This window comes from Nuphar pumila, chromosome 16, assembly GCF_984573655.1.
Source record: "Nuphar pumila chromosome 16, dmNupPumi1.hap1.1, whole genome shotgun sequence".
NCBI lineage: Eukaryota > Viridiplantae > Streptophyta > Magnoliopsida > Nymphaeales > Nymphaeaceae > Nuphar > Nuphar pumila.
Genome location: NC_143264.1, coordinates 86,295,077 through 86,319,145, shown reverse-complemented (window position 1 = coordinate 86,319,145; position 24,069 = coordinate 86,295,077). Strand labels below are relative to the sequence as shown.

Here is a 24,069-nt window from a genome sequence, read left to right as displayed (position 1 = left end):
ACCTCCAGCCCTATTTCTTTCTTTCTTTCCTTTTTCTTTTTCCCTCTCTTTCCCTTTCTTCTTCCTTTCTTCCTTTTCTTCTTCCTCTTCTTTCCCTTTTCCTTCTTCCCTTCTTTCTTTCTCTCTTTTTCCCCAACCTCCAACCCATTCACGTAAAGGGGAGATTTCCTTTTTCATTAGGTCATTAAGACCTAGGTTAGAAGGCAATTAAAACCTAAGTTTAAAACCAAAAAAAAAGGAAGCACAAAAAAAGAACGGTGGCCTCTCTCCCATCTCACGTCTCTCTCTCTCTCTCTCTCTCTCTCTCTCTTCTTCTCTCCTTGGCTGTGACAGCCACAGCAACCCTCACAGCCCCTTCAAGAACCAGCCGGCACTTCCAAGCTCCCTCCTGAACCTCCAGCCACAATCATTGGCAGTCATTGCCACAGCTGCAGCTCCCTCCATTGGTGTACCGTAGCAACAGGTTCAACATCATCTCCGGCCATAGCCGGCGCTCCACCACCGGTTCAGCACAGTAGCAGCACCACCATCTCCAAGACACCCAGCTATTTGCAGTCTCCTACACCAAGGTAGCAAGCCTCCTCTTCCAACAGTGCAGCCATTGCTCCAGCTACCTGCTGCAATCACCTTCAACCGAGCACCTCTCCCCGCCATCTTCTTCAATCATTGCTTCCAGCTACTTCGAGACCTCCAACCGTGTAGCAAGCTAACATAAGGTTCATTCAAAACTCAAATTTGAAAGATGTTTTTGAGTTTAAAATCATAGAAGATAGGGATGCTCTTGTGTAGGCCATATGAACGAGATGATCAATCCAATTCGATGGATTAGGTCCCCCTTTTCAAATGGCCAAAATCAATGAAGTGCTTCATGCCTCCCTAATATTTTATTAATTTTTTTTTTTTTGTTTTTTTTTTATGCCTTATCATCATCATGCAGATCTTATGTTTCCTTCACATTTAATGTTGCATTTAGTTTTGTTCCTTGATTTACTAGTCATTTAGCTTAGTTCTATTAATAGTTAATGATTAGTTCATAGGTTTTAGATTCACATGCAGAATTCAGTTGTTACCGCATATATATATTTTCGTTCAAAAATTCTAAAAATTTTGTGGTAGTTATATTGTGGTGTCTGCGATGTCCTGTCAAAAACTTAGGTCTGTTCAGGTTCCGGAACCTTTCTAAACTAATCAAATTCTAAACCGGGTTTTCTGCTTCTCTAAATTTTCAATTTCTCATGTAGCAAAAAAAGAACCTCCGGCACCACCCTTGTGGGAGATCCGGATCGTCTTCTAAAAATCACAGTAGATTCATGATTGAATCTACTAATGATCTGGAAATTTTGAGATTTTTCCAATTAGTTTTGACCTCTGTAAAAAAATCGGATTTCTCAGACCCCTGGGAAAATCTCGATTTTCCTTTGTCAGGGTATAGACAGACCCTAATGCATCAAGTCCGCCAAATCTGTAGCTCGTCTGCAAAAACTTTCAACATGAAAGTTGTTCCTAACATAATTTACTGACATTTCCCAAAATTTGAGAATTTTTGAATCTGTTTCATTAATTTTCCCGGATTTTCTCTTTCTGTCTAACAGATTCCAATGTCCAGAAACTCCAGAGATTTAGATCTCTGATAACAGCATTCCCTTTTCCAAACTGTAATCCAAATCCCAATTCTGTAAAAATAGAAAATTTTCCTCAGTTTGTCAGGGACATGTTCCCACAATTTCAGCCATTTTCCCATTTGTATGCTATTTTCCCCATATTTTCTACCAAAACCTGTCTGTTTCCTTCATTTACTCGAGTCGCCGGATTCCGATCCGACTTGTCGGAGTGGTACAGCTCCGACCATAGGTCAAAAACAGAAAGTGTAAAAGGCAAAAATCCTTGCCTTACTGTCCTCTGTCACCGCATAAAATTTGGGAAATTTTTATGGAAGTTTGATATCCTAAATCCCCTTTAGAATCAATATTTTAGGCAAAAATCATAAAATTTAGGGTTTTTACTTAAATTTCTATGTCTAAAAATACAAAAAAATTAGATTTTCGAGCTCCATTCTGTTTTTAGGGTTATTTTGGGTGTCCATGCCAAATTTGGTTTAATTCCAAGTTCATTTGCTCCATGTGTTAGTTTATCTTTAAATTCAGAAGCGAAAATCAAGCGAAAATCAGGTTAAATTCAATATTTTGTTATATTTTCGCCATTTTAGGGTTTTTATCATGTACATAAGCATGTAGAATCGTATTAGGGTTAATTTCAATCTCCTTTGCATTTCATATTTTTCAATTTTGCAAAATTTATTTCAGAAAACCCTGGTTTCAAGGCCATAGTCTTGTTATCGGGGGTATTTTGGTCATTTTGACCATAATTTCGAAATTTCAATTTCTAATTTCATAAATTTTCATGCATATCATCATGTTTTATCATATTATGTTTGATTTATTTCATTTGATTTTCAAAATTCCAAAATTTATAAAAATTCTTTCAGAAAACCCTGATTTCAAGGTCATCAGGGGTATTTTGGTCATTTTGACCCCAATCTCGAATTTTCAAGTTTATTTTCAAAATTTATTCATTATTTATCATGTTTATATCAAATGGGGTATGATTTGGGGTTTATATCTGAATAATATCCGATAATTTCCCATATTTTCGGATAAATTCAGAAAAACCCACATTTTTGTGCTAACCTTGTTTTCTAGTTTTGCAGGAACATTCAAGAAGAAGACTTAGATTTTATTTTTCTTTTTATTTCAATTCAATGTAACATCAAATGTAATAATTTGGAATAAGAGTTACATTTCTGCTTAGAATAGGGCTGCATTGCATATAGTTTAATTTCTGCAAAATTTTAATATGTGATGTATGATTCATGCACATTATTTCAAATTCACTATGGTTTACACGAATGGCATGTGCACAAGCTCTTATGGAGTTTATAAACTCGGTGGGATTCGTATTTATGGCCATAGTCAGAATACGAAGAAAACCAAGATTTATGATCTTTATATCAGCCACATTCAGCCTACACTCTTAGGCTAACTTCAAAAATGCACTGCATTTTTCAAAGTTTCAAAAGGATTTCCCAATTTCTCAATGAAATTCCCCTTTCAAATTCATATTCATTCATTCATATCATTCAAATTGCATTATTTCAAACTCATTTTCCAATTTCAATTTCAGAAAATTCAATTTTCTCAAGAATTTCCAAGTCTTTCTCAGGATCTGATTTTCTCAAAATCCTAAGTTTTCAAATGACATTTCAAAGCATTTCCCAAGTTCAAATCAAGATTTTCCTATGATTTCAAATTCTCAAATTTCAAAATCCCAAGTTTTTAGAAATTTATTTTCTCATATTTTCCAGTTTTCTTGAGAATTCATTTTCCATTTCAAAAGTCATTTTCCAATGAATTTCTTGATTTTCTCAGAATTCTCAAATCCATTTTCTCAGAAAAGCAATTCCAAATTTCAAAATCGATTTTCCAAAGTTCAAGTTTTCCTGAGAAATCACTTTCCAATGCAAATTTCTGATTTTCAATGAACTTCAATGATTTTCCCAGGAATCCCAATTTCAAGTACTCTTCCAATCATTTTTCCAGCATATTTCAATTTTCCAAAGCAAACATCATATTTTTTTCAAACTTGCATTTTTTAAAATTCCATAGCACAAGCCTGATTCTTTGTGCATTCTAGGAAAAATAGAGCATAATTTAGATATTTGAGTCGAGTTAAAGCACATAATTGGTCCTTGGTTTAATTACCCCTGGTAAAGGCGCCAGGAACGGTTGAACCTCGTACCGACAGGCGGATCCCATTCTACGGAATTTTCCCGCAAATTTTCAAAACGGAGGCGAGTAAATTTTCAAAATCATTTTCAAAACTTTGGTCGAGTTTGACTCGCAAATTCGTTTCTCTCTCGCAAGGGAGGGGAACAATTTTGCGATGATAACAGTAGGGGTAGAAGATCTTGTTCATCAATGTCGTGAACGTGGCCGGAGCATTAGTCAACCTTAATGGCATTACCAAGAATTTGTAGGCACCATAGCGAGTGAGACAAGTTGTCTTGGGATCATCACCATCAGCAATCCTCACTTGATAGTAACTCAATCGCAGATCTAGCTTTGAAAAGATAAAGGCACTATCTAGCTGATTGAACAAGTCTGCTATCAATAGCAACATATACTTATTTTTCATTGTGACCTTGTTAAATGCATGGTAATCCACACATAGCCTTTTGAAACCATCATGTTTTACCTGAAAGAGCATAGAGGCGCTAAAGGGTGCTTTCGAAGGATGAACGATGCCTACTTCTAACATCTCGTTCAGCTGCTTGCACAACTCTTTCAATTCAGTCGGTCCCATGCGATAAGGAACCATGGCAGAGGGTTTTACTCCCGGGGTCAACTTTATCTTGTGGTCGACCTCGCATCTCGGTGACAGATGCTTTGGCAGTTCTGGGGGCATCACTCCTTGAAACTCCGCCAACAGTGAGACAAGGGTTGGCATCACTGCTACTTCCACCTTCCCTTCTTTGGTGCACATGATAACTAGAAATGACTGCTCTCCTTGCTTGGCACCCTTCTTCAGTTGCATAGTAGATAGCATTGAAGTCTTGCCTTTAAGAGTAAGGCACTGCACTGTGTGCGAAGAGTTTGACCCCATGATCATCAATGAATTAAACTCTATTTTGGTCGTGAAGAAACTCCAGACCCAAAATTATTCAAAAATCGTCCAAGGACACCAATATTATTTCAACTGCAACCCATGTTTTTGCCTCTTTAGAAAACACAAGTTTCTTCTCCCTCTTCTCTTCTCTTCTCTTCCCCCACCTTCTCGTTCCCAATCGGTTCTCCCTCGATTTCTTTCTTTCTCCCCCATTTTTGTCTCGCTTCTAACCTTTCTCTGGCACAAGTTATTCTTACCCCCTCTTGAAGGAGATACGTGCAACTCGAAGGTAAGACCACTTTCTTATTCTCAACCCTCCATAAAAAGTGGATCGGAAGGTACATTTCTTCTCTCCATAGTTTCAGAGTTTTAGTTTCTGCATGTAGTTCATCATATCATTGTATATTCATTTCATCTAGATTAGATTAGTTTTAGTTTTATCATCTAAAATAAAAAAAATAAAAAATAAAAAAAAAATAAAAATTAAAAAAATTAAAAATTAAAAATTAAAAATTAAAAAATAAAAAAATAAAAAAGCTTAATTTAGTTTAGCTGATTTTCTTGATTTTCGCATAGAATAATATTACTTTATTTGAATTGGTAGATTTAGCATAACGTTTTCTGATATCTCCGTGAGTTTTAATTTAGTTTATGTTAGATCTAGGTTAGATTTAGTCCATATCATGTTTTTAATATTCAGTATTAACTAGATCAATCAATTAGTTGATTAGGGTTTTCGCATTTTTTCATAGTCTTTTTCTTATTTGTGTCAAGTAGATCTGATTTTTATTTATCTAAATTCAGTATTAGGTTAGTTATTGACCGTTCCATGCATGAACTTGATCCTTTATTAGTGATAAATTAGTTTTTGTTAGATTATTTGTTAGATTAGGAAAAATTGATAGAAAATAGATGAGTATTTTCATTCTTTTTTGCTTATTTTCATTTAGCTGAATAAATTAGATTTAATTTATATCATCTTTTATCAATTAGATAATTATTTTGTTTAAGCTTAAAAGGTTTTAATTCATTGCTTAGATTAGATTAAAATATTTTTTTTAGTCAAGTTATGCTTTCTTTCAATTATCGAGTTTTATTTAATTAGTGTAGTTGATGTTAATGATCAAGTTGTAGGTTAAATTCAGTTTGTAATTTATTTAGTCAGCCACAATTTTGTTTAATTCATGTTAAGTTTCTTTAGTTTTTATTTCAATCTGCAATTTAGAATTAGGTTAGTCATTAAATAATAATAGTCGATTCTTGTTTTTTGCCCTTTTATTCATTGTTATTAATTAGATTAAATAGCTTAGGTTAGTTATTATATTATTTCCAAGTTTGTTAATTAGATTAGTTCAATTTTGAATTTCGTACAACATGTTTTGTTATTTGACATTTGTTTGTTAGTTAGTTATTAATCTTATATTTCGTTTAATAGCTAGTTTTTTTAGTGATTCTTGCAATTTAGTTATCATCATTTGTTAGTTAACATCCTTGTTAGTTAGTTCTTGTTAGTCTTGTTATTTATTAATGTTAAATTAGTTAATTAGTTAGTCATTCATATTAGTTTTAATTCCCTTCTTGATTTTCGGCTAGCTTATTTTCTTGATTTCTTAGTTAGATTGTTATTAGTTGCATAAATTAGTTTCTTGATTGTTTGTTATTTTGTTTTGCTATTTTATTATTTAGTGATTTAGTTTGTTACATATTAGTTCATATTTGTTACATGTAGTTAGTTTGTTTTTAATAGTTAGATTCTTATTTTTATGATTTTTTCTTTGAATTAACATTGATTTTCTATCTAGTTTTTCTTTGTTTTGTCATGTTTTATGATTCTGTTTTGCAAAGAAGCGGTTAATCATGGGGTAAACCCTCAAAAGGTCTCTTTGAGCCCTTTAGGGAGCCCTCAAAAAAAAAAAAAGCCCAAAACATTTATCTTAGAATAAAGTATTAGTGGTCTTGAAGCAAAGAGGGAAGCAATGAAGATAAAAAGGGATTAGAAGCTCAATCATTGAAGACCCTTCTTTTCTTTTTAACTTAGGATTTATTTTATTTATTTAATTCATTGGGTTTGTAATAAGGCCACTTTATTATTGTTATTTGTTTAATCCCTCCACAGAGGGACACACTCTTAGTTAATTATTTTTTTTATTTTTAAGGTAATAAAGAGTAAATTAGTTTTTTGTGGAATACAAAGTGTTTCTCTTATTCTTTGAGATCGACCCAGACAAGTGTTTCTCTCATTCTTTGAGATCGACCCAGACTCCACCACTCGTGCGAGACAATTTTTAGTAAGTGGTGTCTGGCTTGCATAAACCGTTTTAATAAAAAATATCTTTTAAAAATCTATTTCAAAAACTTATACCACCCACGATTGTAGTCCCATAATAAACCAATTGAGTTTGTCTTCATCTGAAATATTGGATACGTCCAGCATGAGCTTCTGAAATGTCCTGATGTAGTCTATCAAGGTTCCAATGTGCTTTAATTCTGACACCATCCGATAAGCTTGACGTTGTACATTCCTCGACATAAAGTAGTTTTGTAGCTTAGTTTTGAAGGCTTTAAAAGTATCAATTATGTAATGCTCTCTTCTCATGTCGCTGTGTTTCCTTCTCCACTAGGCTATACCATCTCCGTCGAGCAGAGCTGATGCAGCCTTCATCTTGAGGTCCTCGGTCAATACGTTATGAATATCCAAGCAGTCTTCCACCTGAAACAGAAAGTTCTCTATAACCTTGCTATCTCTTAAACCATTGAACTTCGTTGGCCTCATCACATCTATTTTTGATGATCTATCACAATTTTTGCCATTTAGGGTCATTGTTCGATGTAAAGTGCGATTATTCAACTGAAGCTCCCCTACTTCAGTCTGCAGGGCGGTCACTGTCGTATTCAGCGAAGTAACCTGTCCCATCAGCAAGTTCACCTACTCTCACAGGCTCATCACCTTGTCGTCCAGTCCTCTAAACGACTCAAATGTGCATGAAATTGCTTTCTCATGTGAAGTCACATCAGTCACCAGTCTATTGACAGTCTCAGCCATCTGCTCATGGCCTCGAGTTGAACCTATCTCCTCGACTTCGACAACTGCCTTACCTTTGATGCTACATAAGTTGTATTGGGGTGCCACAAAGTCTTGCTCACAAATCACGGTCTGTCGGCAAGTCTCTCGACGCCGACTTCAAATTTTTTCTCCAGCTCGAGAACGGACTCTAGTACCACTTGTTACTGACCTATTTCTTCAATAGGCCAATGTAGCGCAGCGATCCTTCCTTACCGTCACAAGCCTTAAGGTCACTCGCTTGCCGCTTGCAGAAGCTTAGATAACTCATAGTGCAAGTGAGCGAAAAAAGAGAGAGGAAGAGAAATTGCAATCACTTGAAAGTAATCACAATGAGGGTGAACAAAAAAAAAACTCAACGCATTTGCATTCATTCACAATTTTGCGTGCAGGTTCATTACAGTTCAGATTTACGAGCTAACTCTTCAGGGTATTGATCAACCTGAACCAAAGTGCAAGGGTAGCCCGAAGAAAGTTACAAGTGACTCAACACTTACATCATGATTCAACCAAAGCAAAACAAACTTTAGACACAACTGTACAAAGTAGGTCACAAGGGAACACTCACAAAAGGCATCAAACTATTTTTTTTCATGAGGAACAGAGAAACCACCCTTGGAATTAGAGACCTAGTCATGCAGGCTAAGTCTGCCGCACTTACGTTCACTTTCCCGGCAGTGTAAACCCATGGTGCACCCCCTGCCCCTAAGGAGTCGCCTTGCTTTAGAACGAGAAAGGGACATAATGCCCCTGCCACTTCTTATATGTAAGGGGCTGACCTCCATGGAAATGGAAACCCTGACCACCCCTCCCACTATGCCAAAGCCCTTGGGGCTGACAAAGGGGCAAACTGTTGCTGCCCTTTCTTGCTGCACATGCCATGACTTGTAAATTTGTGGCAGCCACCAAAATAGAATTGTTTGTAGTTGGATCGATTTTTCATTGCCAACCAATGCTTCTTTTGGCACTACGTTTCTTCCCCACATATCATCCCACCCAAAAGAAAAGGCTGTCCTTGCATTTTCATTTTCGGCTTGAAATCATTGAATGGTTGTGGATCAAAGAACCGTACCAAGAGAGAGAGAGAGAGAGAGAGAGAGAGAGAGAGAGAGATCAATTGTGACTGTTGAAAACCTACGATAAATGTGCACTTCAGTGGAATCCTCGAAGGTGGGTCATGAAAAATTTGCACAAGCGATTATGGAATTGTGGAATATTGTATTTGTCGCGAATTGTCATGAGATAAAGACGAGAACAAGGGCACCCACTGAAAGTTTCATGGTTAGCTTTTAAAATCACGCGAAAGTCCCACCTGGTCTATAAGTGGCCACCACCGTTTAGGTGATGAGGGTGGGCACCGTTTGAACTTAAGGGTCACGGCACCCATCTTATGTCTCATGGACACGAGATATGTTTATTTTTCTTTTAAAGTTCTTTTTTAGAATAAAGGGATACGACAGGAGAGTGAATTGAAGTATCCCTGTCACATGCTCCTCCACTCCATCTATTCAGAGGCATAATGGCATTGGGATGAGCCAAGGTCAAGGCCAACTCGTCAACATAAGTGGGCTCTTGTTATGGCACGGCAAACGGGACCTGATTTAGTGGGCACAATGTTTATCATTCCTTATTTACTAAAAACCATGCTTTGGATAAAATCAATTTAACAAATTTTTTATTTCTAGTTTTAGCTAATCAAGTTTTTAGTGCAACATATACTGTTGATTTTTTAATTGAGCTTAAAAACACATCTAAACACCAAAATTGCTTAAACTAATACATGATTTCTACTAAATAAAGCGCAGAGATCTATGGGTTTAGGTTAAACAAAAAAACACATACAAATATGTTCTCTAAAAGGGTCTGGGACGGGTTGAGAGATAAATGGTCTGAAAGATACACATCACTCCCAAAGTATATCTCACAGTACAGCCCAAGAGTGATAACATACAGCAAGATACAAGTAGCAGGGCAGCATGATGAATGTGCTTAAAGGAGGCTCTAAGCCTTATGCCCTATTGGCAAAGTTCATCAACCGGAGATGCATAGCCTTACAAGCTTTCCCAGCAAACCTCCAGCATGCCTAGACAAGCAAGCATAAAGAAAAGTGATCTTTAGGCTTAGCCACTAGGTGTAGCAACGGCTACAGAAACAGCAGGAGATTTCCAAGCAAACCGGCTCCCTGTTCCGTCCAGGAATCGATCAGTGTGCCAACCTTTTTCCTGCAGTGCATTTATGAAGGAAGGGAAGACTTCGTTCATTTTCACATAGGCTTCGGATAAGGTCTCCTTGCTGGCTCTACCTTCAGGGTTCTCTCTCCCTCCAGCAGCGTAAGCAGCTACCAACCACCCTCTCAGTGCATCTTCACCAGTGGCACTGTGCTCTAAAATCATGTCTGTCCACTTGTTTCCACAATCTATCAAGAACTTTTCCGTGGGAAATCTTTCTCTGAACTCACAAAGTCTTGAAGGCTTCTTGACAACCTCCCGTAACCGCCGTCCCACTTTCACATTCCCCGCTTCTTTGATGACTCGTTCAGGAAAGATGAGGTCTTCTTTGTACCTTAAGTCCGCAGGGCTTGATATGTGTCCAATCTGTAGCAATTGAATTGGAGAACATTGATGGATTAGTTTCTCGTTAAACTGAGTGCTAAAATAATTGATCCATACTGACCTGCATAATGTTCAGGTCAGTGGACTCAAGGATGTCATTTGCTAAAGTGGGAAGATTGGATTGCCTGAGCCTGTCCAAACCTTAAAGGCTGACCTAAACTTGGGCTGAATCAGGGGCCCAAGTCTCTAACCATAGTATATTCATGTTTAGGTTGAATACCTTTACAAATTCAGCCACGATCATAGCTGTCCTCTGTGGATTGAGTGTGTTAACTGGAGCAGCACGCATTTCTTCAGCAACACTATAAATATGCACAATGGAAAGCAAAGGAGCAACTACCAGCTGCAGGCCAGCAAGAGAAAAGAGACAATAAGAGTTGGCTTTAGATGAAACCAGAATAATAGAGTTCTAAAATATTTCTGAAATAGCTCACATATATAAAAATATTAGCAGCTCTTTTAATCATCCAACAGTAGGCATGCCAAGACGATTGGCATCTTAAAATCTTTTCTGTCCTGGACAAGTGAGGTTCCAAATGTTGTTGACATTCACGTATGCATTTTCTAAGATTTGTCCACAAATCAAACTGTTCCGACAATAACTGAACTCCAAACTAATCAACTTCTACGAAGGCAAGGAACCTTTATGATTCATGTGGTTGGCAAGTAGATTCACTCAGGCTGTGCCAATATTGATCCCAAGTTGGTTCTTGGTTCTGTTGCAGCACCCACCTGTATGCCCACAGCTGCTACACACCATGCTTCCAATATAGCACCTCACAAGTGAGGACATTTTAATACCTGCAAGTACTTCATAGCTTTTTAAGGCCAAGGATCATGCCACAGCCAGCTCAACTACAGTTGCTTTAGGCTAGATCATGTTTATTCAAAATTCTTATCTATTTTCAAAAGATCACTTATTGGGAAGCTATTTCGGAAGTAGAAAGTTTGGTACACCCAAAACTTGGTTTCCATGTCATGAAGCACACTTACATTAAAATCAGATTTTTTAACCGATACTTACACACCCATTAGGAAACAACACTTATGCCCAAATTAAAGAAATGTGATTTCTATAAGAGGGGAACCATAGTTGACATATTTTCGTTGAATTGAGGAATACATTATAAATTATAATACATTCTCCTATAATTCTTTTCAGATACAAAATATTTTTCATTTTAATTAAAATCAAAGTTTTTTTGGTTATTCATTTAAAAAATACAAAAGAGTTCATTTTTTTTTGTTATAAGAACATTTACACAGGGTTTAAGAGGGTTATTAATAAACAATGTTTCTTACTTGGATTTAAGACATTCGCGCCAGATTGTTTTATAATAGACTACTTTTATAATCATATAGTCACGAAACTAAGAAGATTATTTTCAGATCCCATGAATATTATTTAACAATTACCTTATGTTAATTACAAAAAGTTTAGCTACTAAATCTTAAATGTAATAGTAGTATCATCTAGCATGATGACGCTAACTCTTTTGTACTTATGAATTCTAAAAATCTTCTTTATTTATTTCTTAAATGCTCACTAATCACATCTCACTTCCTACTTAAAATAGGTTAAAACCCCTTGGCTCTTGCTTCAACTTCCTGCACTTAGTGCACTACTACTTGATTTTACCTCCCTCTCTGGCAATCTTGGGCCAGACATTCACTCCCCATGATAGATGACCGTGCTATAGTGCTGTCGTTGATACATATTTGCACCTTGGCAATCACAGACCAAGCTCACAATATAAGGAAAGGATATATGTTGCAAGATCAGCATGTACTGTTACATGCACCCTTGTTTGGTTACTCTATGTTAATATATATATATATATATCATTTTTCATGTTCATCCAAATACCCGTTAGGGGTATTTTGGTAAATTACCTTGTACTTTTTGTTTTTAGGTTTTCTTTCTTTTTTATCTTTTTATTTTTCCTTTTTTCCTTTTTTGTTTTATTGTAATTAGACCACTAAGGGGCCCCACCCATCTAGTCGTTGGGCGCCCAACGGTCACATTTATGACCGTTGGGGCTCCCAACGACTAGAAGGGTGCCCCTTTGTGGTCCCTCTCTAATATGTTGCCTCCTCTATAAATAGAGGAGCTCTTGATCTTGTAAGAATAAGGCTTTGCAGCCCACTTTGTCTCTCTCTTCAATAATACCTTTTAGGCACTTCACCCCTTAGTGGGTTATTTGTGCACTTTACGTGCTTGTGTTCTTGGCTCTTTGTTTGACTCTTTTACAGAGATCTTTGGATTATTGGTGCTTCCGCTATTTTCATTACACTCTATGCCAGACTTTGAAAAATACGGTTGATAGCAACCCAACTTGTGCAACAAATGGCCTGCATCTGCATGAAAATGTATAGGCAGCAAGCCAGACCAACCCAGTAATAAATAGACAAATAGATAAATGCATACATATATATGCTATGTCACCTGAGCACGGGTACGGGTGCAGGTGTGCGGGTATGGAGGGTACAACATAGCAATTCCAAAAAATGTGGGTACGGGGACACAACTAAATATATACTAAAAATATATAGTATATATCTAAAATATATACTGAATATATATTATATATCTAAAATATATATTATATATTGAAAATATATAATATAATATAATATAGGACACAGCCGTGTCCAAGTACCAGTACCCGTGCATGTCGACACGGGTACGGCACCCTAAGTGTCATGTCCCGGTTACATAGCATATATGTAAATCTTATTAAAAAAGAACCTGCTTTAATCCATTGCAACAGCCATGCCACCCAACCACCAACCTAGATTGAAGCCTTATCATGGCTCATCAAAGGCTAACAATGCACAAATCAATAACAGTGTTGACACGAGTGTCCCGGTTACATAGCATATATGTAAATCTTATTAAAAAAGAACCTGCTTCAATCCATTGCAACAGCCATGACACCCAACCACCAACCTAGATTGAAGCCTTATCATGGCTCATCAAAGGCTAACAATGCACAAATCAATAACTCTACCTAAGTCCCCAATTTTCAACCCATGTCCAACCTCACACCAGTGGAGCATCACTCATGCATACAGTGCCAAGCCTCTAATGAGTTTAACAACCATGACATCCTTATCCTACTCTATATGGTCAACACCCTCTTCCGTTACAGAGTACGGATTTTTTGCACCTTTTTGAGTAGTTCAACTACATTTCTAATTTTGTGCAACTTTTAATCATTGTTGGAACCATCAATTTGTCAATTTTGCATTTTTCCAGTTGAGGGTAACCCCGTTACCTCAAGCTTGACAACCCAAATTATAGCTACCCAATATCCCTTGGGCCAGGTTCTCCATTACCCAGATAAAACAAAAGACAAAGTCATAAAATGCTTTTCAGGGTCTATTCACATCGGTAAATCGAATATTACTAACTTCAATCTGACAGATAATAGACATTTCATGAAGTAATCATTGCAGAAAAGAAGTCATTTGGTTTTACAAAAAACTTACCTTCCCTTGTGTTGATGCACAAACTGTAGATGATAATTGAATGCCAACGCCCAGCCCCACTACATTAAACAGCGTGGAGATGGCCTCTCCTTTAGCGAAGAGGTCACTAAGATTGTTTTCTTTAGCAAAGGAAGAATATATTGGTAGCCTTGTGGCTCTTGCTGCAACAACTGCCATCCCCTGTTAGGTTCAATTGGCAATGCAAGAGAAATTATTCATACAAAAGAATAAAATAACAAGACCAATAAGGGAATACAAGAGACTTATTTCAGAAGTAATCAATAAAGAAACTGAAATAATGGATGCATGCACGCGTGCCTTTGCAAAATTTCCAAGTCCAGCCATTTCAAGAAAAAGATGTGGGAATAAGGGAGAAATAACTTCCAATCCAGTCCCAAGATCGTAGAGGACATCAGCTGCAAGGAGAATCAGAAAAGGCATCCACTTTACATTAGTGAAAAGACTGAACCCCTTGCTGTGAAAATAATTGCATATTTTCCAATGAACAGACAGACACAAACCAAGTATCCTCCACCGTTTTGGTTCAGAATCCATTCTTGCACCCATGTTGCTACATATGAGTTTCCCAATATGTTGCATTCCATCCTTCAAAACCTGGGAAAACATTAAGCAGACCAAATAAAGACACTTGCAGAAGTACCATCACCACAATGCATGAGTGTGCATGCAGGTAGACATCGTGAACTGAATTGAGTTTCAGTTCTTACCCAGCTAACTGCTGTAGCCTGTGCTGGAGTAGGTCGCAATCCTGCAGCAAACAATAGTGACTGCATAGCTATAAGAACATTGAACCGCAAAAAAGCTCCACATTGAATCCACAATGGTAGGACAAACAAATAAATACTTTCCCATGAGAAGAAACATGTTCTCTTTTGAGCAGAAGAAAGGGAAACCCCTTATGACCATTACATAGAATTTCTCAAATAATAGAGATTTATGGGGAAATTAAACGAACCTATCCTTGATGTTGCATAAAGGGGCATGAAGAAAATAAATAAATATGTGAAAATTGAAAGTGACAGTCACACCTGAGTTGACAGAACAGAGAGTGTTGCACTAGAAAAATGTTGCAGTGCTCGAAATTTAGTGTATGTCAAATACCCCTCACTCACACTGCACATACAAATTAAATAGTGAAAGCCAGTAGAAAATATTCCTTGTTTCCAGATAAATCCCATAGGTTCAACCAATTCATGCTTAGCAAACAATGATATTAATAATTGAAGAGACCTGTATGGGTATCCAGAGGGAAAAAACTTATTTACGAATGACTCGACCATCCGATGAACCATTGGCCTGGAATCATCAATGACCGTCACCTACACAAGGCTCATACGTTTCAGGCAAAATCCCAAACAAATGAAATGTGCATATGCTGCTTCAAAATTTCCATAACTCATCCACATGATTAAACAGATCTTATGAAGACTATTACCAAATGTTCAATTTTCCATGAGGGAATAACAAAAAGTATGAAAAAGGAGATCTTCTTGGAAACTTGGAAACAAGTGAATGTTAAAACATAACTCTTAGTCGATTTACTTTCAACAATTTGCTGAGAACTTGAAGCGCAACTTTGAAAACAAGGCAGCATTATGGTTGAGAATATCTAAACAATAAAAGTGTAGATGTTACAAAGAGATACAGTAAGATTATTACTAGTAAAATTATTAGACATAGAATTGCAAATTCTATGCATCAATACACTCTTCAATTGACTTCAATGTTGAGAATACACAGTAAGTTTGGCACCCACCAGTAGATGAGTTCGTAAGTGACATGTGTGAAACCAGTGATGAAAGTATAAATGTACATAAGCAGATTAGGCCTATCACAAACCAACTATGTTTCGCTAAGACAAAGAGAAAATGCTAACAAAAAAAACTGCAAACGCTATGAATACAATGCACGAAGCGTGTGGTGAAAGAGTTATGATTGAGAAACAGATACAATTGAATCACCTACATCACAGGGAGAACTACCACAAAGGGTGACAAAAGCAAAGAATCCGTACTATTCGCTCACAATCGAACTCCAAAAGCATCGTTGTCGACTCTATTCCCACATATGTACTACATTGAATCGTTCATACCCAACTCTTAAATAATTCCCCAATTCAGAAACTCTCCACCTTCAAGCAAACAACCCCCATAAAGAGAGAGAGAGAGAGAGAGAGAGAGAGAGAGAGAGAGAGAGAGAGAGAGAGAGAGAGAGAGAGAGAGAGAGAGAGAGACGAACAACGAAATCGAAGAGAAACAGAAAATCAAACAGAGTCGAAAACCAGAGAGGAGGAATACGAACAGAGAGATTGCTGGAATCATCGAACCGACAGAGTCGGGCGACGGAGTCCCAGGTTTCCGTCCAGAAATCCGGCACAGGATCATCCGGATACTTCTTCCGCGGCTTCAGATTGTCCTGCAAAGCCAACGAAGGGATATCAAAAATCTGTTCTCACTGGAAAGCCACATCGCTCAAAGCAAGAAAAAGGGAGAAGGAGAAGAAGAATTGGGGTTAGGGTTTTAGAGTGGGGGAATAATGGGAGAAGGGGTTCGGGGGGGGAGGAAGAGATTAGGGGTTTTCTCTTTTACCAGTAAGCCCATGAGTGATGAGGCCGCCACGCTTCAGAGTTCAGAGGATGGATGGAGGGAACAGTGGGAAGGATGACAAGGGACAGGGGGCGGGTATGATGGTATATCTTGGACAAGGTACTCGGTTCGGTCAGTAGGGCAGGAAGGAGCCTGGTGGGTTCGGGTCTGGATCCAGTCTCATGTAACAAACATTGTCGATATTTTGATAATATCGAGATTTTATAGTTATCGCCATAGCCAATCTGTTAGGAGGGTGAGCCTAACTGCCTAAGCACCAGGACGTGTGGCAGCTACGAGGGGGAGGGTGGGCTCCTGGGCCGGTAAACAAACGAAGTAGGCTCGTGATTCGGGTCGGTTTAGTTCGTCACAAATTCATTTATGATCGATTTGTATAATTGGTGAGTTGAGCCACGAGTTGTTCGTTTTGCTTAAATGAGCGTGTATTAAGAAACTAATGAGCAGAAACCACTGTTTTCTTTATAATTTTTCAATTTTTTTTTTTGTTGATCAAATGTTACGGATGTGATTTACATGGTTTGTTTAGTAGAAAACTTGTTTTGAATCGTGTGATTATAATAAATAATTAGGTTTTTTTAAGGAGTTAAAAAATCAACAACTTACAACATGTCAAAATTTTATAACTCAAAAGATTACATTTTTACATCAGATCCAAGGCTTGATCCTCTGCAAACATGCTGAACATCTATGCAGTTAGATTGAGTCAATACAACTTGTACTTATAATTTCTAGATAATTAGTTTCTTACCTTCATTAGTAGTCAATATATATATATATATATATATATATATATATATATATATATATATATATATATATATATATATATAATGTGTGTGCATGCAAACAGGCACAACTACAACACAAAGTCTACCAGTTTCGAGTTTCAAAACCTCACATCATGTCTCAAACTGACCCGTGTTCGTCTCGGCTAGGCTTGAGAGAGCTCATTTAGATTATATATATTATGTACAATATATAAAAAAAAGAATATATAACTATATACAAGAAGAAGGATGCATATAAAATATGAACTATTAAGTAATATATATATATATATATATATATATATATATATATATATATATATATATATATATATATATATATATAAAAGCTCGTAACAGTGGACACTAAAAGCGTGTTAGTGGATGTTTCTCCGCCGCTGATTCACGTGAGATAAGTCACGACAATTGTAACTGTGCTAATTACCTTTTTTTTACCCAGGGCCCCAAATCTCACCAAATCGAACATTCAAGGCACGTCCGACTCCTGTTCTATGAGAAGCCCATTCACTCTTGTGATACATGCTTGATGAGTTTTTTAAGTATTTTTGTTTTATTTTTAAATTCTGACCATGTGATCTATGTACTTGATTTTATAGGAATCAACTGTTGAAGCGTTCAATTTTGACATATAGGTAGGTTTTTATAAGGTTAAAAATCAACGGTTCAAAATCTTTGTAAATTTTTGGGGCTCCAAATATCATTTTTTTCATAAAAAACACATGATTCAGGTGTAGATTCCTACTAAATCAATCATGCCCAACACATTTATGGGGTTGAAACTGCAAAAAAAAAATATAAAAAGAGCAAAAAAATCCATCAAGCATGTATATGTATCACAAGCACCTAATGTTCAAGCACCTATGATCTACTCTCTCTATATATATTGCATTGAATGTTTTTACACGAGCGAGCTCTTGTTTGACTTGTTTCATTCAGGGATGACTGAATTGAGCTCGATCTTGACTTAGCTAAACATGAAGGGAAGCCGAGTGACGAGCTTAATCCATTAATAAATGAGTTGAGCTCGAACATACTACCCTATTCGGTTCATTTGACTTGTTTACAAGCTTTGGTTGAACGGGCTCTCAGGCAGCCCCATAAAAAATAATAATAAAACACACACATACACACACCATAGCCAAAAAAGACAAAAGACTGCCTTTGTCACGGGCCTACTTCTTCAATAAGTTAGTGTGGCGCGATGGTCCTTCCTTACCGCCGCAAGCCTTTCAGTTGCTCACTTGCAACTGATTCGTCACGGGTCATAGAATGTTTCACAAATTCATGATGTGCCAAACTGCTCAATCTTGTCAGCCTAACGGCCAAAGGCCATGTACCAACACTTTTTCATGTACCGAATCATTTTCATTGGCTCTGCGCACTACCTCGTGCGCAACTGCTTAGCGGAAGTTAATCAAGCGCATTTTCAAATGTGTATTCTATGTAGTCCATGCCACTTACTTCATAGCCGTCTCATACTAGCTATTACTTTAAAAAAGGACACAAACTTGCCTTAGCCTTGCGTGCCATGGAGCGTATTGTGACTCCATGCACATGCCACAACAAAACTTCACTACTAAATAAACAAGACCTTACGACTCTCAGTCCGAAGACTAGTTGATGATTGGACACCATAGCGAAGAGCACCATGCAGACTCATTTGCCAACACCTAGGCATTCACTCGTCTAGCCCCGAGTCACCATACTCGTTTGGAATCACCTAATATGATTCTTGGAAGAATTAACCCTAACCTACACACACTCTCGTGCATCCAACCGCTATGCGTGGAAAGCCATCCTGCAAGCCGAGAGGTCCTTAACCAAATATGTCAAAGGCAACATTCTCTGATCCGCTGGCACTGCTTAATCAAACAATGTTGCACGTCTGTGCCATCAAATAACAATATTGTTGCCTATCGCGTGTCATGCTACCATTGCATGTCACCAATAAAGCCAACACATGCATTTTTCACTAAATAGATCTCACCACTACACGTGCCCCCATTTCAAAGGCTGAATCCAGATAGGCCTTAACTTTATGCTAAACATAGGGCAGGTCAAGTGACCAACAAACTTGACTACATGAATCATTGCTGCAATATACCAGGTGCAATTCTCATCGCTATGTCAAAAGCCAAACCCACCCCTAATTTAGGAGAATTGGACCCAGCTCAGCCCATATAAAAACTATTGACTACAAACTCGACTAAGAGCAGGTCAAGTCATCTTTTGAAGCAATTGGGCCAAGTCAGAGTGCTTTTCGATTGAACGAATCGACTCTAGGATATGGCATGTGTCCCTTTATTGCTTTCTAACAAGGATACAAGTAAACCGTCGTGGAAGATGCCATCTTTTTTTTTTTATTTTTCTAATAAAAATATTTAGTAAGCAGAAACGACACGAAGGTAAGTTGAAGTATCTCTGTGACATAGCTTTTTTGTATGTACCACCTTAACCCTTGACATCCTTTTCCAAGTTCAGTTTCAGGATGCATAGGCCTTTGTTAGCTTACCTCATTTTGGCGGCCAATTGAAGTTGCAATTGCCTAAGAAAAGGGTTTCTTATGCCCACAAGGGCTACCGAAGACGAAGCTGATAGCTTCCAGGTCAGCGTGCTACACCTATAGGATAACTCTCATGTGCCACTGTTGAGAAAAGGGACTCTCATCAATGAGGGGAAAATCTTCTGTTATGTGTTAGTTTTCTTTTCCCTGCTTCCTAAAGAGGGATAAAAATGCCTGCTGGTGCTTCATGTTTCAAACCATGCGATCCATCTTGATATTGTGATCTCCTGTGGTATAGATACTTGTACATTCTACTTCTTGATTGTTTGGATAGTCAAATCATGGTTTATTGACTAATCTCTCTCTCTCCAGGCCCGACTTCCTAGCAGCACCAACCAGGTATCAGCCAGAGCCTTGGAATTGTGAACTTTGCTAGATCATGTCAACCAATTCCTACAGGGATCTAGTTTGGGTTGGTCTGAACCTGTTTAGCTCAATTCCATAAGCAAAACCATACCAGAGTTGAATATATGGCCTACAAATCCAAGCATTTTTCATATAAACATACCAAAGGCTGGTAAAAAAAATAATGAAACAGATGAACATTTAATATAAATCAAAATTAAAAATTTTCATGAAGAATCAGAAAAAAAAAAAAGATGAAACAGATGATTATTCATAGATAAGACTCAAACTCATGATGTCTTGCTAACAGACCCAGCACTTTACCATTGCACCAAGCAATGGTCCTCTGTAAAGACGTGTTCTCATGTTCTCTCGCATTCATATGAGATGGGAGGGCCAAGTTTTTCTTTTTAATAGGCAAGCCGGGGTTAGGCAGACCCCTACCAGTTATACAACTATACCATTGTGTTTTGAACCTGCAACGTTCAAACACAAGGTGACGTGCACTAGCTGCTCCTACCAGACAAGCAGAGCCCCAGTTGGTATAGCAGTGGCCAAGTTATATACAGTAAACCTGCAATAAACTGAAAATAAGGTGACCAAAGCAAATAACATGGATTCCTTTCCATATGCCTGAAAACTTAAGCATAAAAATTATGCAGCCCTCCATGTTTTGATTGCACAAGCAAGCAAAAAGAAAGAAACAGGCATACGTGGAACACTTACAATCGAATACTGCTCAAAATGTGGAGAGAGAGAGAGTGAGAGGATATATACATATGAGATTAAATATGTACTATATAACCAATATCGTTAATTAGACAAAAGATCATCAATTTCTTTCGGGTCCAAGTATATTCCAAGTTCTTCCCTAAAATTAAAAAGCTACTCATTTGTGGATATGGCAGGTAGTGGTCTAACTTAAGTAGTTATGGCAAGGTTCACATATTCTAAGTTCTGCCCTAAAATTAAAAAGCTTTTCATTTGCAGTCATGGAATGTAGTGGTCTAACTTACGTAATTATACCAAGGTCCAAAAAATACAATTTTTTTAACACGTTTCACATCTACGTACCAAAAGAGCATGGCATGACAGTCATTACCTATGAGAGAGAGAGACGTAGAGGGTGGTGAGAGAGATTTGGAGAAGCTAACTTCTATATTATATATATACCTACTTTAAATGACACTTCTATTTCAAAAAATTACAAAAATGCCAGGTAAGTAACACTTGTTTAATTTTTGTGAAAAAAATATAAATTTTTAACAAGTTTCATAATTACACACCAAAAGAGCATAGCATACAATCATTTTAAAAAAGATCATAAAGAACCAAAAATTTGGCATTGATTACCCATGCTTATGCTTTTATATATTGTATGATATAAATAGAAAAATGTGTATAATATATATACAAAGAGAAGGATGAATAGAAAGTATATACATAAAATATGAACTATTAAGTATAATATATAAAAAATATATATATCCTAAATCTTAATCTTATCTAGATCTTATCTTATATAAATATTATAAAAGCAAAAGTAAGGATATGAAGTGCAAAAATTTTGATGCTTTATAACTTTTGCTTTATTGACATACTTGTCATATGAGTTGAGAATGTAATTAAAAATTTGTATGAGCAGTTGTATAGAGTTTTCATAAAAAAATTGCGACTTACATGGCACATTGTAATTTCTCAAACAATAATGAGTTACTAGTTTTCTATAACACCCCCTTTCTCTCTCTCCATGTCTTTACTGGCCATAAGATGAAGAAACTCTTTCTCTCTCAAACGTTTTTCTCCCCCTGTTTAATAACCATAAAATAAAACTATTTTATTATTTTTTAAATGATCAATATGTTTATGTTTCTTATTATTTTTACTTTCAATCTTGATAAATGTAAATGATGTAAACTCTCCTTTACCATTTCAGGCAGGGCGGTCGTGAAACCCCACTTATGGTTTTCCTAACTTTGGCTAAGGTTCCTTGTCATAAAAAAAAGAAAGATCCTCATATCTCTAGTCCAACTCAGATCTCTCCTTTTCTCCTTTTTATTCAAGGGATCTCAAATTCATGAGATCCCTAAAATAGAGAGATTAAAGATCCCTTGTTTGTTTGCCTGGAATCTTTAGCATGGAGGCAACACTATATCAACGAGCCCCATGCCAACTCAGATCCTTGGATCTGAGACATTCAAACATGTCCCTAGAGTTTCAAATTATGTCACAAAGACACTCCATTTTGGTCCACCAATTGTCCCCCTTATATGTCAGTCATACTGAAAACATCATAAAAATGATTGTATCCCGTATCAACAGCAGCCGTATCCATGTGACATGGGTTTCAATGTTCTACAGTAGGTTGAGCTAAAATTCCTAATTTTAAAAAAGCATAAACAATAAATACACTTACATTCAACTAGTAACCAAAAGCAATAAAATGACAGGAAGCAAAAGTACACCATCAATAACAATGGCAACCTTCCAGTTCTTGATTTCAAAATGATCAATTTTATAAACATTATTTGATAGATGTTTATCCAAAAAAATGATAGATCGTAAATTGAATGAACCACACTTCTAGAACTCTTCAAGACAAGGAATTCCCATAATATTATTACATATTTAATAACATTATCTAATCTTCTTGGAGTCAAGGTTCTTGAGGAAGATGGTAAGACCACAAACACACTATAATCCATGGCTGAGGCTTCCAAGAATTCATCTAACGGATTACTTTTGAACACTGTAATTGAATTTCCTTTTCATTAAATCAAGAAATTTTGTTTTTTCTGAATTATGGGAATTACATGAAATAGGTGGTCTCAATTGGCCAAGATCCAGGCCCAACCTTATAAATCATAGAGGCATCCACAACAAACATACTGCACCAAATAATTCTATTGTCACCGGGCCCCAATTAGATCCGATCTAGACTCATAAATTTTGTAAGAGAAACTTGTACGTACCCACCATAAAAATAATAGGGATCTCATGCCTAACCAAGATATATGGACCTTGAGCTTTGCAACCTAGGCCCAGGGCCCAGACTACTGAATATACATGACCAACTGGTTGGCTTGAAAAGCAAGCTAATGCCAACCACACTGACAGGGAAATTGGTACCCTTAAGCTATATCCAACTAGTTAAACCATCAAGGCAACCAAAGATTACAAGTTTCTAACTCTTAAAGAAAAACTAGCTCCCAACACAACCTCAAACATAAACATGCATGCGATATTAAATTAGTACTCCCAAAGAAGAATGCAAAGGCCGTGAGATCCGAGAGATACTTTGTATCTGGTGCTCTAAGGTCGTCTGGCTTGGGAGTCACTGTAGAAAAATTGAAAATCTGAAAAAAAAAAAATAGAGCATAAAAGAAAAAGTTCAATGCTCAGGAATAAGTATTGAGAAAACCTGTGCAGAAAACATATGAGTGAAGACAAGTAAGTGATGACATGTATATATTTGATTTTATGAGAATAAAGCATAAATGATTATAATATTTAGAAAAGTAAAAGAAAATGTTTTACTTTGTGGTGGCATGTAAAAGGCTCTAATTATATTTTAGAAAGTGTAATGACATAAAATATTTATAAAAACAAACTCCTTAATTGCCTAATGCTTCTTGAATTGAAATCTTTATGCATACATGACAGGAATGTTTGTGGGTAGCATCACTGCAAACCCTCTCGAGACCTTATTCGTCCACTGGGGTAACCCATGAGTTTAAAAGGCTTGTTGCATATGCCAAATGCAACCGTGATTCCTACAAAAGTGAGTTCGGCTTTTGTCTTGGTTAGTTATTATTTTAAAATTTTTTGTTCAATTTGCTTGAGGACTAGTAAACGATAAGCATGAGAGAATTTGATCATGCATACATTTTGCATTTTATTCATTCAATTTTATGCATGA

General features: G+C 36.8%; 1 protein-coding gene across 1 annotated transcript; it reads right to left on the bottom strand.

The window, feature by feature from the left end:
* Positions 1–9,423: 9,423 nt before the first annotated feature.
* RUS2 (root UVB sensitive protein (Protein of unknown function, DUF647)) lies at positions 9,424–16,494 on the bottom strand. Its single transcript, XM_089990867.1, has 10 exons — positions 16,437–16,494; positions 16,150–16,263; positions 15,079–15,167; positions 14,877–14,961; positions 14,556–14,615; positions 14,349–14,442; positions 14,146–14,243; positions 13,828–14,007; positions 10,556–10,678; positions 9,424–10,317 (listed from the first exon to the last, which is right to left on the bottom strand). Exons 1-10 carry the CDS (start codon positions 16,446–16,448, stop codon positions 9,844–9,846), a joined length of 1,329 nt encoding a protein of 442 aa, XP_089846993.1. The 5' UTR covers positions 16,449–16,494; the 3' UTR covers positions 9,424–9,843.
* Positions 16,495–24,069: the final 7,575 nt, after the last annotated feature.

Bases quoted from the DNA above. Each gene is read 5' to 3' on its own strand.
- RUS2 (XM_089990867.1), bottom strand. The intron at 14,008-14,145 runs GCACGCGTGCAT...TGAACCTAACAG, and splicing joins GACTTGGAAATTTTGCAAAG to GGGATGGCAGTTGTTGCAGC. The intron at 10,318-10,555 runs GTATTCAACCTA...CAATTGCTACAG, and splicing joins TCGTGGCTGAATTTGTAAAG to ATTGGACACATATCAAGCCC.